Consider the following 16775-nt stretch of genomic DNA (forward strand, 5'->3'; position numbering starts at 1 on the left):
CACAGATTTCTAAAATTCTATTTTTTACTATAAGAATATTAGCCTCTGTAATATCCTTTATAAGTTAAAGAAAATGTTTTAAGCAAAATAAAGTGGTAATTCCTTCTAATATTTAGGTCATTTGTTGATTTCTAACAATTTTTTTTTCTTAAGAAAAATGGAGGCAGCTGAATAGCTCTCCTAGGAGACTGATGAAATAAACTATTCTTCAGAAATAAACTACCTATCGTTTTCAAATTTCTATGTTCTGATGCTCAAGATGGAAACTTCTGATAATCAAAAAGAAATTGCAACTTCAATGCAATGAAAATTTTTTGTAAAATAATTTAGTGCTTTAACTTTATTCTCACTCTTGCTACTCCTCTCTGTCATCTCTTTACTTTTAAATTTAAAGCTTAAAAAAGGATGTCAAGTATAGTGTCTAGGAAAACAACCACTAACCTGGCTTTAGGTGCTAAAGGTTAAATAACAGTTTAATAAGAACCCTTCCCGCACATGAATAAAAAATGGTTAAAGTAGAATGGAAAGGTTTACAATGCACTTAACAGAAGGTGAGCCTTTTTACTATATCCAGCATTTCATTAACTTGTCAGATGACTTAATCAATCATTCTTTTATTTTTCAAAAATATTCATAATTTTAAAACTTTAGTAAGTGTACATATTCCCAGGTCAAACAACTAAATTAATTTTGTCCATTCAATACCATAGATTTCACATAATAGAACTTATTCAAGATGATCTTTGAGAATTATGCAGAGCCAGAGATGGATGTAGTGGGACAGAAAACAAACTCGCAAGGCAAAGGTCAGTAAAATCCCAGTACCAAGAACTTTCCACTGAAAAGGGAACAGTACAAACACAAGCAAGTGACACAGGACATTAAAGCAAGAGCCCAAACTAGCAGGAACATTACCAGGTAGCAGTACTAATCTCCTGAATGGTTTTGCCCTATTGGAACTTTCTTCTTTTAGGGAATGTGCAAGGAGTTTATTTGAATCATGACCTTGATTAGGTGTCAGATAGTGCAGATAATACTATAGGTTAGTTTACTGACATCCATCTGAATCTCTCAGGCACCATAGTGAGGAGTGTCTTTGAAATGCTTATACACCTACATAATATCAGCGTGATCTCAATCCTTAGACTTACTAGTGCAGTTGCACTGATTTACTTACAGCGACTGCCTCAGTCTTCACATCATCATTGCTGTCTGGGGCCGTCAATTCTATAAGAACTGGGCACACTTTGGTCTCCACATCATACCTCTCAATAAGTTCTTGTTCCAACAAAACGAGTAATGCTGCCTGGCTTGTTTTTCTCACCTATTACAGAAAAAAGCCACAAAGCAAAAAAGAAAAAATGTAAAGTAGATTATTTCTTTTAGATGCATAGTAAAGTCTGCATCTACATCCATATACTGTTCCTAGCACTAGGTGAAGACTATGGTGTATGCATATTAAGTCCTCCTGCAAATTATAACATTTAAAATAAAGTCAACCCCCAGATACATTCATTACTTTAAATTAATGCAATGATACATATATTGCAAGACTGTACCCATACACTTTATGAAAGACAAAAAGGCTGATGATTCAGTAAACAATTCAAGAATGATAACATAATTAAAGCAAATCAACTCTGTTTTATGGAAGACAACTTGCCAAACAAATCATCTTGTTGATGAGCTATCAAGCAAAAATGTAAGTAGTAATATGCTGACATTAAATACATTGAGAATTTTGTAAGCCATTTAATTTAGTTTTACATGAGACTGATAACAGTAGCATTTTGATCTGCATCAATTTTAATATAAAGTGTCTAAAAATTATTAACCAACAGTTTTAAAAAGGGAACTGCAAGCAGGGGAAGAATAATTCAGCTAGGCTGTTTCTAATTACATCATCCCAGGGCTGTTCACTATGGGCTTGACCTAGAAATGATGGTGAGAGTCTATGGCCTACATTGTAAGTGCTCAAACTAGATGATGAGATCATGTTCTCTTCTGGTCTTAATTTCTACGAATTACATTTCACACTTCCGTTTTGCTTCTTCCCTTCTTTTGATGCTTTTACAGTATATAGGCCTATAAAAATAAGAGTGTTTATTTGTGTACCTGTGCCCTGGCACTAAGATACCAAAGGCCAACTTACGATCCTATTATTAAAAAAAACCCCAAAGCCTCTCTCAATCAAATTCCACATTCCTCAAAACTGTATTTGCTCCAAAGTGTAAATATATAGTAAGTCAGAAAAAGTATCCATATTCTATGTATAACGGACTCTTACCTGGTTATTCTGGTCTGCGAGGTATCTTACCACAATAGGCAACAAGTATTTGGAAAAAGCATAGGGGATTGATGGCCTGTTTTCTTGACAGAACATAGCAATATGAGGCACCTGCTCCATCAGCTCTGCTCTCACAGTTGGTTCTGTTAAATAAAGCAGAATGACAAAATAAAAAAGCACTATTTAGGCAATCATGCTTCAATGGTTAAATTAATCTCTTCACCATTTTAAATAAATGAATTACATTCTAATCCCTTTATGTTAAAACTGGTTTAACAGAATACTGTTCTTCTGCAACCCATGACACAGTTTTATCTGCACTTCTTGCCAGCACTTAAGACTGTCAGGATGAGAACAGAGGCTAAACACTTAAAACATTCATGCACAGAAATTTCAACACTTAAGAACCAGCCCTATTCCACATTAATCACAGAGTAGAGGGGAACTATTTGAGAAAGAGGACAACCTTGATACCTGCAACACCCTTGTCACCAAGATGAAAGAAAAGGAACACTTGACAGGCTGCAAATTTTGAAGAGGAACCCTGCTCAGTAAAGCATCTTGGGATAATCACGTATGTTCCTTAGGGTATTTCATTTTTTCCATTAGTTAACTTGATTTTTTTTTTTTATGAATTTTGTCAGCTTCAATATTTATTCATACTTGAAACTGATATATTAAATATGGAAACATGCAACTGAGTCACCAAAGTTTTCCATTTAGAATATATTTTCATATTAAAATATGCAACTTTTAAAGGAATACTAATGCAATTTCTGTGAAGGAAACAAATCACTACCTGAGTGAACCCAGGTATCTACAAGGATGAAATGTACACCTGAGTTGAATCTAAATGGGATGTTCTGCACATTCTTATTTAAATAGACAGCAGGCCTTTATCACAAGCCCAGGAAACAACCTATTTCAAGCCTGAACATTGTACAAGTTCTGTCATTTGGAACTTGCTGATACTTTTAGCTGATGTTACAGAACAAATTATTTATGGCCCTGAAAAATGAAAAAGTTCATTGCCTTCAGCTTACAGTAATTTTGACTATTACAAATATTTCTATGCAATATTATTCCAGAGTTCCATTTTTGCTGCCTGTACCTGCTATAAATTCAGGAGTTAGGTGAATAAAGCCTCTGAGACAACAACTAACATACTAATCAAACAACATTTATTAAACCAATGATTGTAAAAAAAGTCTTTATTCCTTTATAAAAAGATTAAAATTATATTTATTTCTAATATGGACTATTTGCATCTAATCTTGATTGGCACTGATTATTTGACAGCAGCTTCTGCTACATGTGCTACTATCAGTGTTCCCTCTAAGCTGTGCGGCGTGCATGGCTGCGCAGATGCGCTTATGCCACACTGCCAGGAGTGCCTGCGCAGCCGCGCACCTTACAGAGAACGCGAGCCACTATGTTGAGGGATCTATCTAAGCAGAATGGAAATAAAGCAAATAGAATGCGCTGTACAATCATTCCAAGCATGGGTTATAATGGTGTGGTAATGCAGGAAATACTGTATTTACCGGAATCCAAGATGACTTCCAATTTAAGATGCCCCACAATAATTAAAGTCTATATCTGGAAAATTTATAAAATGTAAAGTATCTAATTATTGGAAGATCATCCAAGACAAAGGGGCTCTCTTACCAACCCCTCTCCCCAAGTTGACTGGGGGGACCTCATCTTTGATTTGAGTAAATATGTTAAGATTTATATTTCTGCCAACCTGTTCCATTATTTGTAACATATATTTAATTTTATGAAGCATCAAGTAGAAAATATTGTAAGAGTTCTTTTTATAAGGCACTAACAAATTCCCCAAATAAATCAAATTGCTTGGCTGTTCTATGCATTAGAAAGCAGAGTAGAAATCCACAAATTGTACATTCAAGCATCCATCCAAAAATAAAATCCCAGTACAAGCCCTTTGAACACGTTCAATTCTTAATCAGAGTGGAATTAAATAAATATTAACACTAAAAAAAGCTTAAACTTCAGTTTACTGAGAACACAATTTTGGCACGTATGATCGTAAAGGTAGAAAAATTTAGCCAACTTGACTATTTTGACTGAGAAGACAAAAGCTGTTGACAGTTCAGCAGTGAAAGGGTGAAAACTGTAGTTTGATTGGGGGGGGGCAGGGGGGAAGAAGGGAGGGGAGAGAAAGGGGTGGAGGGAAGAGAGGGGAGCAACTGCCCAAGAAGGAAGGGGAGGGTGGGCGAGATGAAGGTTAGACTTTGTCCCTGCTACACAGTCAAAACTCTGGAAAAAAAATATCTTTTTTCTTCTTCATTCTGCCTTCCCAAAAAACACCCAAAAGGCGAGTGTCTTACTTGCATGGGATATGGTATGTGAGCTAATACTAGGGATGTGGGATTTTGCTTTGCTTTTAAAAGTAGTATTAGATTTGAAATTATCTGTACTGTTTATTAAGGTTATCCAACACTTCCTATTAGGAAGACCCAGCTTTCCATTATGTGTAACCTTACCAAACTCATTATTAGTATGAAATATTACATGCTGGATTCTCCTTCAGGCTGAATTCCTTTGGGAAAGTTTCAGACAAAAAAAAAAAAATCAGCTGTTTTCATGCATAAGCTAAAGGAAATAAATGGTTCACATATGTTAAATTCCGGTCATATTTCTTTAATATGCTCTGGCTTTCTCATGGAATTTGGCTGGGGGCATCCTTTATGCCAGAGAAGTGCCTTTTGCTACCTCTGTCAAAATCTGCTCAAAACTGAAGAAGTTAAAAGCCTCTGAAAGCTTCAGTTTGTAGACTGAGCAGCAGACTACACAGAATACAGCTACTTAAAAAGGAACGCTAAGCCCACACACCAAAGATGCCTTCTTCAGTGAGCATACTTCAACAGTCTCTCACCGTTCCCATCTCTGATCCAGTGCCATGCTGCATTCCCTCACATTGCCTGGTGCTGACCAGACTGTGTGTGCACAGAGTAACTGAGAATAGGCTATGGGACCAAAGCAAACATGCCCTGTAATGGTTCTTCCAACTGCACTGGGCCAGGCACCAGGAGTAAAACATACAAGTTTATCTTACTTATACCCTTAATATTCCACTGGCTGCAACCTAGGCAGCACAAAGGAAGAAATCCTAATCAAAACCAAAGACAGAGGGGAGAAAGGTCAGAAGAAGAATAAAGAAAAAGAACAGACTGGAAAAAACAGTTTGGAGAAACTGAAAGAACAAAGGAAAACTGGGAGAGTGGGGCTTGGTTCATCACTCAAATAAAAAGCCAGATAGTTCATAGATTCATAGATGTTAGGGTCAGAAGGGACCTCAATAGATCATCGAGTCCGACCCCCTGCATAGGCAGGAAAGAGTGCTGGGTCTAGATGACCCCAGCTAGATGGTTATCTAACCTCCTCTTAAAGACCCAGCTAGATGGTTATCTAACCTCCTCTTGAAGACAGTGAAGTTTTGGTGAAGTTGTGCTGGGCAAGTGGGAGACAGCTAACAGGTAAGACCTTTGCTACCTGAGGAAATGTGGGATGCAGTTTGGGATTTTGGTATAAGCATTTGAGGCTAATGTGATAGGGTTCTCTACTCAAAGATAGGGAGAAATGACTGAAAGTAAGAGGAGACCATTCCAAAGGGACAGCTCCAGTAGATGAGAATCTATTGCTGAAATGAGAGGCAAAAGGCATCATAAACAGATCTCAACTGCTCTTTACCCAGCTGCCAAAAGTTTCCTCTTCCTTCCACAAGTTTTGTCACAGCTGATATCATTGTATAAACCATGCACACAGTGACTTCATACTTAACCATTTAGACTTTAACATTAAATATATATAGGAAATGTATCAGCCTGCTTAGGGTCTGGGTTCAGATTGCACTAAAGTCCAATTATGAGGAATTAGATTCACATGTCAGTTATATGTTGGAAGAAAAAGGAGGAGTCTTTTTTTTGTTCCTTTTACAAAACCCATAACCGTTAGTTATCTTAAAATGGAAACTGACCAATATACATACTCCAGAAGAAAGTGATCATGTGGGAACTGAACTCTTTCACTGTAGTCTTGCCAGAATAATTATTTTGGTTTGTTTTGGAAGCAGAGTAATTAATCTAGAATAGAATGTCCAAAATGGAGAGCTATTCCAGAATGACCAATATACAGATGGTGCAGATTAAGTTAATTTCTCCAAAGTAGATAAAGCCAAATGTATTTGGATATTGTGAGATTTGTGTTGTAATGCACTGGACAGGTTGCAGATATTTAATGTTATCTTAACTGGTAGTCCTTTTTGGTGCATTAACACAGTACATATGACTCTTGTTACCTCTTGTCAATTTAAAGGGGTCTTGCATAAAATATGTTGATAAATCTGAATTAATACTTTTTAACTTAAAAAGAGTTATCTCCTTAAACACACTTAACATTTAGTTTACATGTGCTGAAGAATGAATAGGTAGCATGGAGATAAAACACTACACCACATTAAACCTCCTTCCTGCATACATCTCCATCTGTTTTTCTTTACATAAGGTACAGAATTTGCAGCACTGAGAACCACAACAGCGCCTTACCAAGAGCATGGGTGGGAGTAATATTAAATCTGCATGTGCAAGAACTGTCTCAAGATACAGTTAGAATTTTACCAAACTTAGCATATAAACCATAGAAGAAAGCAAGCTGTATTTCAGAGAGAATGTGCTGAACCTGGACCAATGACGGAAGAACCAAATACCAGATATTAGCAAAATGTTAAAATAGAGGAGCACTTAGTGATGAGCCAGAGGAGTAACATTATGCCTATATTGAAGACTGAGAAGAGAAGTAACTTAACTAGGCTCATATATAAATCTGTAACAGACCTAAGTAATCTACCCAGATTTCTTGAATCCTATTCCAACACCTTTTCCACAAGCCTGTCTTTAAGGAGGGGAGAACCACATTCCACACCTTAAGGCTGTTGGTGGGATAAGGTAACAGTTGTGAAGCATTTAAAGACTACTATACTGTGTTCCATAAGAATATATATCAACACAAGGCAGAAATACATTTGACTATAAAACTTCTGTTCACCTGTCAATATATTTAAAAAAAAACAGTACAAAAACATTTTCCCAAACCAAACTGCAGTTAGTCTATGGAACTCATTACCACTAAATACCCATGAGATCCAGAGTTTAACAAGATCCAAAACAGCACCAGACACTTTGTATTGGGAACAATAATATGCAGGGACAGAAGTAAACTATCACTGTATTTACTCATATACGAGACAAGGTTCCTCCCCCAACCCAACCCCTCTCCACCCCCCCAATCACCATGGGGGCAAAAAAGCCCCTCATCTTCTATTCATGTACAAGGAAATCACATTAAATACACTGTCTATCTTTGAACTGCTGCTAAAAGCAGCATGTGCTCAGCAATGGAAAACAATTAGCAAGCTGATAAAACACAGCCAACACTGAGCATGACATGAAGTACGTGGCCCATATTGGAAAACATGCTCATAGGAACCTTTTTTTTTCTCATGGTACTTAAAAAAGGGCAGTCGCTCCCCCAGGAGAGAACAAGCATCAGGCCCAGAAGTACTGCATTACCAGGCCATCATTCAGAGAGGCCACAGCAAGTTCAGACACTCTCCCCTGGTGTCAAAAATGCTGGAACCCTTTTTTTTGTAAAAATATGTCATACACACGCCCTTTCTAGTCACTGTTCATTACCTCTGTATCCATCATCACTCCCTGATGAACGGATGCCATTAAACTATGCTGTATAGTTTGTACTATATAAAAGATACATGCCAAAGTGCTACTTTAACGTGCGTTTATGGAGAACCTGTGCTAAAACTTGCAGCAGTTTAAAAAAAAAAAAAAAAAGGTAAAATGTGTCCAATCAGAGTGAACTAAATCTATGGGTACTACATGTAAATTATTACAGCTATGTTTATTTAAGGTCAGCTTTTTCAGATTTGCCCCTCACTTCTATGTGCTCAGGGAAAGCAGGGTCTGACAATAAGAAAGCAAAAAGGACTACAAGGAGAAGAAGCTGGGGTGGGGCCAGAGGGCAAAGGGACTACCTGCCCACAGAGATTTATTTTCTCCACTGTAGCAGTGGACAGGGGGGTAAATTCAAAACAAACCTCCAATAATTAGATTCTATATCTGGAAAATTATACCAGATTTATAAATTTTCCATATATAAACTCTAATCATTGGGAAACTGTCTTGTAAATATGGTAGTAAGAATTTGAGGAAGAACAGAATCTCTCGTACTTCAGAACAAAAGCCAGGTACAAGAACCACTGGGATTAGGAGAAAACCTCCCTGGGGGTACAAATTATTTTGATGTAGACTATAGGTTTCCTCTGAGAAAGTAGCCATTACTGACCACTGTACAAGCCAGGGCGTTTGATTAGAAGGATCACTAATTCCTGTGCTCTCTTGAAATATTAATTGTGGTATTATTGATTTCTAAACAGTTAACCTTTACTGTATCCCCCTGTATAAGACTAACTAGTCCCCCAAAGAGGATATAAAATGGTGGGAAAAGTTTTAAACAAATCTAATTGAATTTTTCCATTTTTAATACAACATCAAATATTTTTCACAATATTTCATACTTCATACCTGAATCATCAGCCAACCTGCTGATTCTCTCCAACACAGCAATACAATCTCTTTCATCATCACTGACTTCTTTCAAAGTATCCAGCAAACTTCGAGCCACCATTTGCCTAGTTAAGGAGAGAATAAATATCAGTTTTTGGAAGAAACAATGGTCCAGTTTTGTTTAGTCAACATTTGAGGGCTGAGAAGTCTCTTAGCAACACTGGAAAATGAATTTAAATAGTTAATAATGTTAACTGAAATAGCTTTAGGAATACTGAAGGATTTTCAGGAGCTATAATAAATAGCTAAGTGGACATTAAATGTAAAAACATCAATAAACATTGAGAGTCTATACTTTCAGTTTACACGGGCAAGACTACAATTACTCTATCTTTGGAAGAGTAGTCAACATTAGGTTTCCATCCAACTATGAATTACTTACTAAGATGAGGAAAACCAAGGCAATACTGTCAGTGTTAATCATTTTTGTATGAAACTATGGTCTTATTTTCACATATGACAATATGAGAACTCCAACTGATTATATTCAAAACAAAAAGGTAAGCCACAAAAAAACCAAACTTCCTTCTTCCACGCCTATCTAAGCCATATATATATACACAAGCACTGTGAAAACAGCACATGTGCAGCTGTTCATATAGAAAACAAGTATGACATTCAGGTAAATCAAAACCATCTTTACAATTTTTAATTTATGTGAAATTTGTCTAAGGATAACAAGTCAAATTGATATTGGAACCATTAACTATAAGAGAAATGTAGAGGACTAGTTCCCATCCACAACATGTTCTAATCAGAACTGTAACCTGTTAGTGCTATGGGTGGTTCTAAATACGGTCTTCAGATATCATAGTTATTAACTAGTCAGTAATCATTTGAGCCATCAGCTTTTCCTTTTGTCAGATGCCTATATTGTCATGATTGTCTCTCCAAAACCATCTTGCTCAATATTTGGACAATGAAACAAGGGGGGGAGGGGAGGTGAAGCAAAGAACCGAAATCACCAGTTTTGTGACTACCTCTATTCTCTAGACACCTGCTCCCATATGACTGGCTAGGCAAGTACCCCTACATGCTAATGGATCTTTCTGTGGGTCCTTCACAGACAAGTCATCACATCATTTAATCAGCAAAGGATGAATGTCCAGCTAGAATGGACTAATAAGCAGTATTAGAAAGTAGGCATAGCACAGGGTTACCATATCTCCAGTTTCAAAAAAGAGGACACCTGTGGGGGTGGGGGGAATATGATGGGGGGGGTGATACACCCATGTCCTGCCTCTGCCCCTGACACCCAAACCACAGCCCCCCCATCCCTGCTGCTGCCCCTCACTCCCAAACCACAGTACCCTGCCCCTCAAAGCCATACTAGCGCCCTTCACTCCCAACCCAGCAGGCAACCACCCCCCTTGAACACACACACCTCCCCCCCCCCCCCCAAGCCCTGGTCTTACCTGCCTACAGCTGCAAGAGCTTGCGAACAAATGCACGTGATGCCCCTCTCCCGCTACCCCCAGTCCCAAGCAGTTCCTTGCTGGGGCAAGCCAGGAAGTGCCAGGAAAGCAGAGGCAGAGCAAAATCTTGGACTTTTGCTGATATTTAAAAAAAAAAAAAAAACACCTGGAGGGAGGTGGAGGGGCCCAAAAAGATGACATGTCTGAGAAAAACTGGACGTATGGTAACCCTAGCATAGCACAAGCATTGTTGGCAAATTGCAGTGCCATCATAAAGAGCATCTGTGAACGCAACTCCAACATGTTCATTAAAATTGTGGCTCACATGCAAGTGCCCAAAATGCCTTGTGTTTCTGGCATATGCAAAGCGTTAAGAACCCTGCAAGTCATTTAATTGAAGTCATGAAAAAACAGGCACATTATATGAATAAAGCGACAACATTCACAAGTCAAAAGTAGAAAATTTCTACTGTACCGAAAGTAATCACATTAATTAAAAAACAACTCTTCAGATATGCATAAAAATATATTTCTTACAAACTACAGCTAATCTTTGCCTTTTATAAGTTTCAGCCTATGGTGAAGGTAAAACTTCATGTCCCCACCCAGGCCAAGTTTCAACTTGAGCAAAATTTTATAATGAAGCACATTCAGATAGAGAAGGGAAGAAGCAGGTTTCCTTTAAGAGTCGCACAAAAGCACAAGGAACTCTGTACCAGAATCCATTTTTGTTCCAATGTAATTTCCAGTATGGAAACATATCCTCCAATGATTTGACAACACCATCATCAGCTCTGCTTCTGGAGTCAACACAGAGGTTTCATAGACATCAGTAGTAAGACAGAAGACCACACTACCGGTCAGATGCAGATAGTAGTGTGCATCCAGTGTTGAGCGAAACCAACCTCCACTTGTCCTCGCCCCTGCACCTTCTCAGGCTTTCCCTATCACACGGATCAGCAACCCCTGGCACATGTGCCATACACATGAGGCCATTTTGCTCGGCATACCACAGCTGGCCTGGGCTCTGAGCAGCTGCTGCCAGCCATAGAGCACGGGCTGCCCCCCAGCAGGCGGCTGGGAGGCTGCAAGCCCTGCTGCAAGCAGCCCAAGCTCCATGGCTGGCAGCAGCTACCCAGAGCCTAGGCCAGCTGCAGGGACAGAGCCAGCCTCTTCCCAGTGGGGGGAGCTATGAAGGAGCTGCTCTGTGGGCAGAAGCAGGGCAGGGCAGGGCAGGCTTAGCTGCGCGATAGCCACCCCAAAATTCAACTTAGCGCCTCCATAGCCACCCTTTCAGTGCCGTATGTCCCACTCTGAGCCCAGCCCTCCCCACCCAAGAGCACTGCACCTTTGTGGGCTCAGCTGCATGGGACAGGTGGCAGCCACAGTGGGAAGGGTGGCTATGGGGACGGCTAAGCCAAATTTTGAGGTGGTTATAACTCCCCTTAGCGCTGCCCCTGCATCAGCTGATGGCTGGGCTTCGGGCCAGGGCCTTGGCAAGCTATGCTGCAGCTCAAGGGCTGGCTCCCCAGAGAAGCACAGGGGCTGCAGCGGGCCCAAGGCATCATCAGGTTGGTCTTTGTCCTGCCGCACAGCCACCCAGCTGCATGTGCACACACGTGTATGTCTGGTTCTGTGTGCATGTGCGTGTGTGTGTGTGTGTGCGCGCGTCCGTGATTGTGTGCATCTCTGTGCGCATGTGCATCTGTTTGTCTGGTTGTGTGTTTTCCTACATGTGTGTCTGTCTGCACGCATGCACACGTCTGGTTCTGGGTGCACACGCATGCGTGCGTGTGCAATTCTCTCTCTCTCCTTTCTCTTTTTCTCTTTAATTTTCTCTCTCATCACAACATGCTTACCAAAAAAAAAAAAAAAAATACACAATGACAAAGGGAGTATATGAAGCTTTACTTGCTGTCACCAGGTTTAGAATATTTAGAAAACCTGTTTTTACAGTAAAATAAAACAAAAAAAACAACCTTTATGATTATTAACTATAGGCAATGAGTCCTGTCATATACCCTCACCCCAGTTTTGTTTTTCTGGCATGCCTGAATTCCAGAACCTTAAAATGTAGACACTGCACCGCTTTTGGCACTCCGGCCAAAAATGCTGCCTACCTCTGCCCTATCAGAATCCATCGAGCTCCATCCCAGGAAGTCTTTGTCCCTATGCTTGAAGCAGCCCTCTCAGTGCAAGTGAAGCTGTCTTCAGTGTATGGATGTAAATATAGTTTTAAAAAAATATTAGTTTAACCTCCTCTAATTATATTGGTCAAACAACTGATAACACAGCAGCTCAGACACAGCTGCTGCTGGGAGCCACTCCTGGCTCCTGGAGCCTTTTGACTAGGGTAAGAATGGGAGAAGGCAAGCCCAACCAGACAACGGCACCCAATGCAGCCCTGCTGCTGGGAGGGAGGGAGCACCTGTGAATGAGCAGCTAACTGCTTAATTGACAAGTCATCATTAGGCTGCTGGCTGTTTTCCTCTTAAACTATGGATAGTAGTTGCCATGGGTGACTGGTCCACATGCCATACCACCCCCCCAGTCAGGGATGGGGTGGGTCCCAGCGGCCAATTGCGCTGACCTGGGGGGAGAAATGATCTCACTCACCAAAAAGCAACTGCACACCTTCCAGAAGTACCACTTTTGCTGGCGGCCCCACTCCCTGGCTGGCGTCACAGGACGGGCATTGGTGCTCCCGCCTGCCCCATTACCCACCAGCTAAACAGAGAGCATGGCCTAACAGGGGTTGCACCAGCCATGCACCTGCTATGCATTGTCACTGCTAGTCCTCCTTGCCCTTCCCCTCCTCTTCACTCCTATCTCTCTCCTGCCTGCCCTGCTGCCTTCTGATTCTTGCTGCAGCACTGTGCAGCTTTTCTTTCCCTTCTTCTGTCAGCCTGTGCCTGCCCTAAGCTAAATGATAACCGGTAAGCTAACCAGTTATCACTGCACTTATCCGTTAAACAATTAATCACTTAATCTTTCACATCCCTAATTCAGAGATTTTTTTTTTCTACTGGAACATTTGTTAATATTTTCTAGCATCTAGAAGGATCTGGTACTTTTCTCCCCTGGGTCCAAAGAGACTTTTATTGGCTGTTCCAGTAAGCACAGCCTCAAACCAAGGATCCTACAACATGCAATATCTTGAGGAAAACAGCTTACACACTGAGCAACTACCTAGTAAATTGTCATCCAAGCAGAAGAGACTTGTGGTATATATATATATATCTCTGTTAGAGAGATTAGCCTACTGGTTCTCACCCTTTTTATGCTTAAGGAACTGCTCAAGAGACTTGAGGACTCTCTCAGACAATGCCAGCTTTTTTTTTTTTTTTTTTTGACTACAGAAAATAATTCTTTAGTTGCAAAGAACTCAGAAAGATGACATGTCAATACTTTTGATACTATGGATTCCTATTTGAAATTTCTAAATATATCTGGTGAATCGTGTTTGTCCATCTAACAATGCCAACATTGCATGGCATCCTGCATCACCCTTGAAAGGATCTCAAGGCACCCCAGGGTTCTGTGGTACTCTGGATGAAAATCACTGGATTAAACCATAGCAAGAAAGCCAGAGCTCAAAGCCCCAAAGCTTGTCACAAGGCAGAAGCACCTGAGCTGCCATACAGAGCGGAGAGGAATGGGTGTGTGTGGTGGTGGGTTGCTAGCCATCTAGAGTCAGTACAGGTGGATGATATTTACTTGTTGCTTCCTACAGCAATTAGAGAGTTCTGACGAGTTTAACAGAACTAAAACAGGAGGGTTAGCAGGCTGTACACTTGCTAGGTTGCATCTCATTGCCAGAGATACCAAGATGAACCAATGGCAGCTGGCAGCCAGCCTACCCTTTATGTCTTCACATAGGAGTACAAGGCAGTAAGAGTCACATATGTGAACCCAACACCATATCTATTCCAGATTTTGATCTTGCACATGCATATACTCCTACTTTGGGATCTATCCTGACACATTTTTAAGACCTACAGAAGCTTTTGCTCCATCACTCTAGATTCCCTTAATCTGTTGACCTATTTGGAATTAGTACCGATGGCAAACAAATAATCCAGTAACAATACTTGGACAAATCTTCAAGCTTACAATAATTACATCTTAAAATGAACAATTTTACTATTAGTAATGAGAATATTTGGCAAACCAGGAGTCAAACCTAAGTGAGTTTCTGAAGCAATTCCTAAATGAAACTCGTATTGCTAATAGAACGATTAATACACATAACAAACACCCTTTCTGGTTTTGGTAAATATGAGAAGTACTTATACAGCAAATTAAGACTCATAGGATTGGCTCAACAACAATGATAAATCTGTTAGCTCAGCTTCTACTGACGTCATTTCAACAAATTCCTAACCTAAGCAATGTCACTCAATTCTATGAAGGTAAAACATACTTGGAAATAGAGTAATTTTCATTTGATTTTGCATGAATATCCATATTTATTTATTTTTAGCAAAAGAGGCACCGAGACTCTCATAGCCATGGATCAAGCAGCCATATAAAATTCATCCACTTGTAGTGCTGACTTTGCTGTATGCTTGATAGCGTGTCAATTTATCCTGAGTTTCCTGCAGGAGCAAAAGTCTATGTAAACACATTCAAATGGCCTGGGAGAACTCTTCTGGGCTTGTTCTACTAGTAGAAAAAATTACCTGAAGTCACCAGAACAAACATTTGACTGCTGAACCCCTGAAGAGCAGAGAGCTTGAAGCTGATGCTTCAAACACATCTCAGCATGCTCTGAAGGCTCCCCAGGTCTGCCTGGTGACAGATGGCAGCAGTGCATTGGGCAGTCCCAACTGGCTGACTCAGACTGCTCAGAGTCAACCTGTTTCTCTCTACAGCACAATGTGGGATTGTAAAAGGGGTGCGTTCTGCTCCTTCATTGGCTGCAACAGTAGAGTCCAGCCTGAGTGACACTGTCTGCAGGGGGGCAAGAGGGATGGGAGTAAAGCATCTTGGGATGCAGGAGAACGGTCTTGTTCCTTCATAGTATCATAGTAGCTAGGGTCAGGAGGGACCTAAACAGATCATCTAGCCTGACCCCCTGCCACAAGCAGGAATGAATGCTGGGTTCACAAGACCCCAGACAGGTGATCATCCAACCTCCTCTTGAATTTGCCCAAGGTAGGAGCGAGGACCTCTTCCCTCAGAAGTTGGTTCCATTTTGGCCACCCTAACTAAAATATTGCCTTCTGATCTCTAACCTAAACCTACTCTCCATCAGCTTATTACTTATTATTATTGTTCCTTGTCACCCCAGGTGGTGCTGGGGAGAAAAGGGCTCTACCTATTTGCTGTTGATCTCCCCTGATGAGCTTGTAGGCAGCCACCAAGTCCCCCCTCAGCCTCCTCTTGCTGAGGCTGAACAGGTTCAGGTCCTTCAGTCTCTCCTCGTAGGGCATGTCCTGCTGCCCTCTCACCAAGTGGGTGGCCCTCCTCTGAACCCTCTCCAGGCTGGCCACATCCCTTTTGAAGTGCGGAGCCCAGTACTGGATGCAGTACTCCAACTGCGGCCTGACCAAAGTCGCATAGAGGGGGAGCATCACCTCTCTGGACAGGCTTGAGATGCACCTTTGGATGCATGACAAGGTATGGCTGGCCTTGCTGGCTGTGGTCTGGCATTGGCGGCTCATGTTCATCTTGGAGTCAATAATGACTCCAAGATCCCTTTCCGCCTCTGTGCTTTCAAGAAGCGAATTCCCCAGCCTGTATGTTATGCTGTGGATTCCTTTTCCCAAGGTGCAACACCCTGCATTTGTCTATGTTGAACCCCAACCTATTCTTGTCTGCCCACTTTTGTAGTTTGTCTAAATCTAGTTGCAGCCTCTCTCTCCCTTCAAGTGTGTCCACCTCGCCCCACATCTTAGTGTCATCAGCAAACTTGGACAGCGTGCTTTCCACACCCTTGTCCAAGTCGCTGATGAAGACGTTAAACAGTGCAGGCCCGAGGACCGAGCCCTGGGGTACCCCACTGCTCCACATCTCACCAGGTTGAGTACAACCCATCCACCACTACTCTCTGAGTGCGCCACATCAGCCAATTTTTTTACCCAACCAACTGTGTAGGCATCAATAGCACAGTCGCTTAATTTATTGATGAGGATGGGGTGAGAGACAGTGTCAAAGGCCTTCTTAAAGTCTAGAAAGACTAAGTCCATGGCAACACCATCATCCAAGAAGGATAATGTTGTGTACATATTCAGTCTCTAAAGAGAAACTCTCTTTGAAGTAATTAAACCCTGGCTATGCCCAAGTTATTATTTTTCCTGGAGCAGTCATTTTTGTTCTGGGAGAAAAATCCTTAACATCTGTGCACTCCTGGTTTCTCCTGGAAGAGCAGCAACTCTCCCAGGAGAAACTGAATGTCTGTACATG

The 16775-nt window shown here is 40.9% G+C and overlaps 1 protein-coding gene across 4 annotated transcripts in view; it reads right to left on the reverse strand.

The window, feature by feature from the left end:
• The window catches only part of PPP4R1 (protein phosphatase 4 regulatory subunit 1), an 82893-nt gene that overhangs the window by 27439 nt on the left and 38679 nt on the right, over positions 1 to 16775 (reverse strand). For all 4 annotated transcript variants that reach the window (XM_006262859.4, XM_014606681.3, XM_059724246.1 and 1 more), the window contains 3 exons: positions 8911 to 9017; positions 2288 to 2430; positions 1178 to 1324 (listed from right to left, as the gene is read on the reverse strand). In XM_006262859.4, the coding sequence (XP_006262921.1) occupies positions 1178 to 1324; positions 2288 to 2430; positions 8911 to 9017 (397 nt within the window). The remainder of the gene's footprint in view (positions 1 to 1177; positions 1325 to 2287; positions 2431 to 8910; positions 9018 to 16775) is intronic.

The sequence above is a fragment of the Alligator mississippiensis genome, chromosome 3 (genome assembly GCF_030867095.1).
Source record: "Alligator mississippiensis isolate rAllMis1 chromosome 3, rAllMis1, whole genome shotgun sequence".
NCBI lineage: Eukaryota > Metazoa > Chordata > Crocodylia > Alligatoridae > Alligator > Alligator mississippiensis.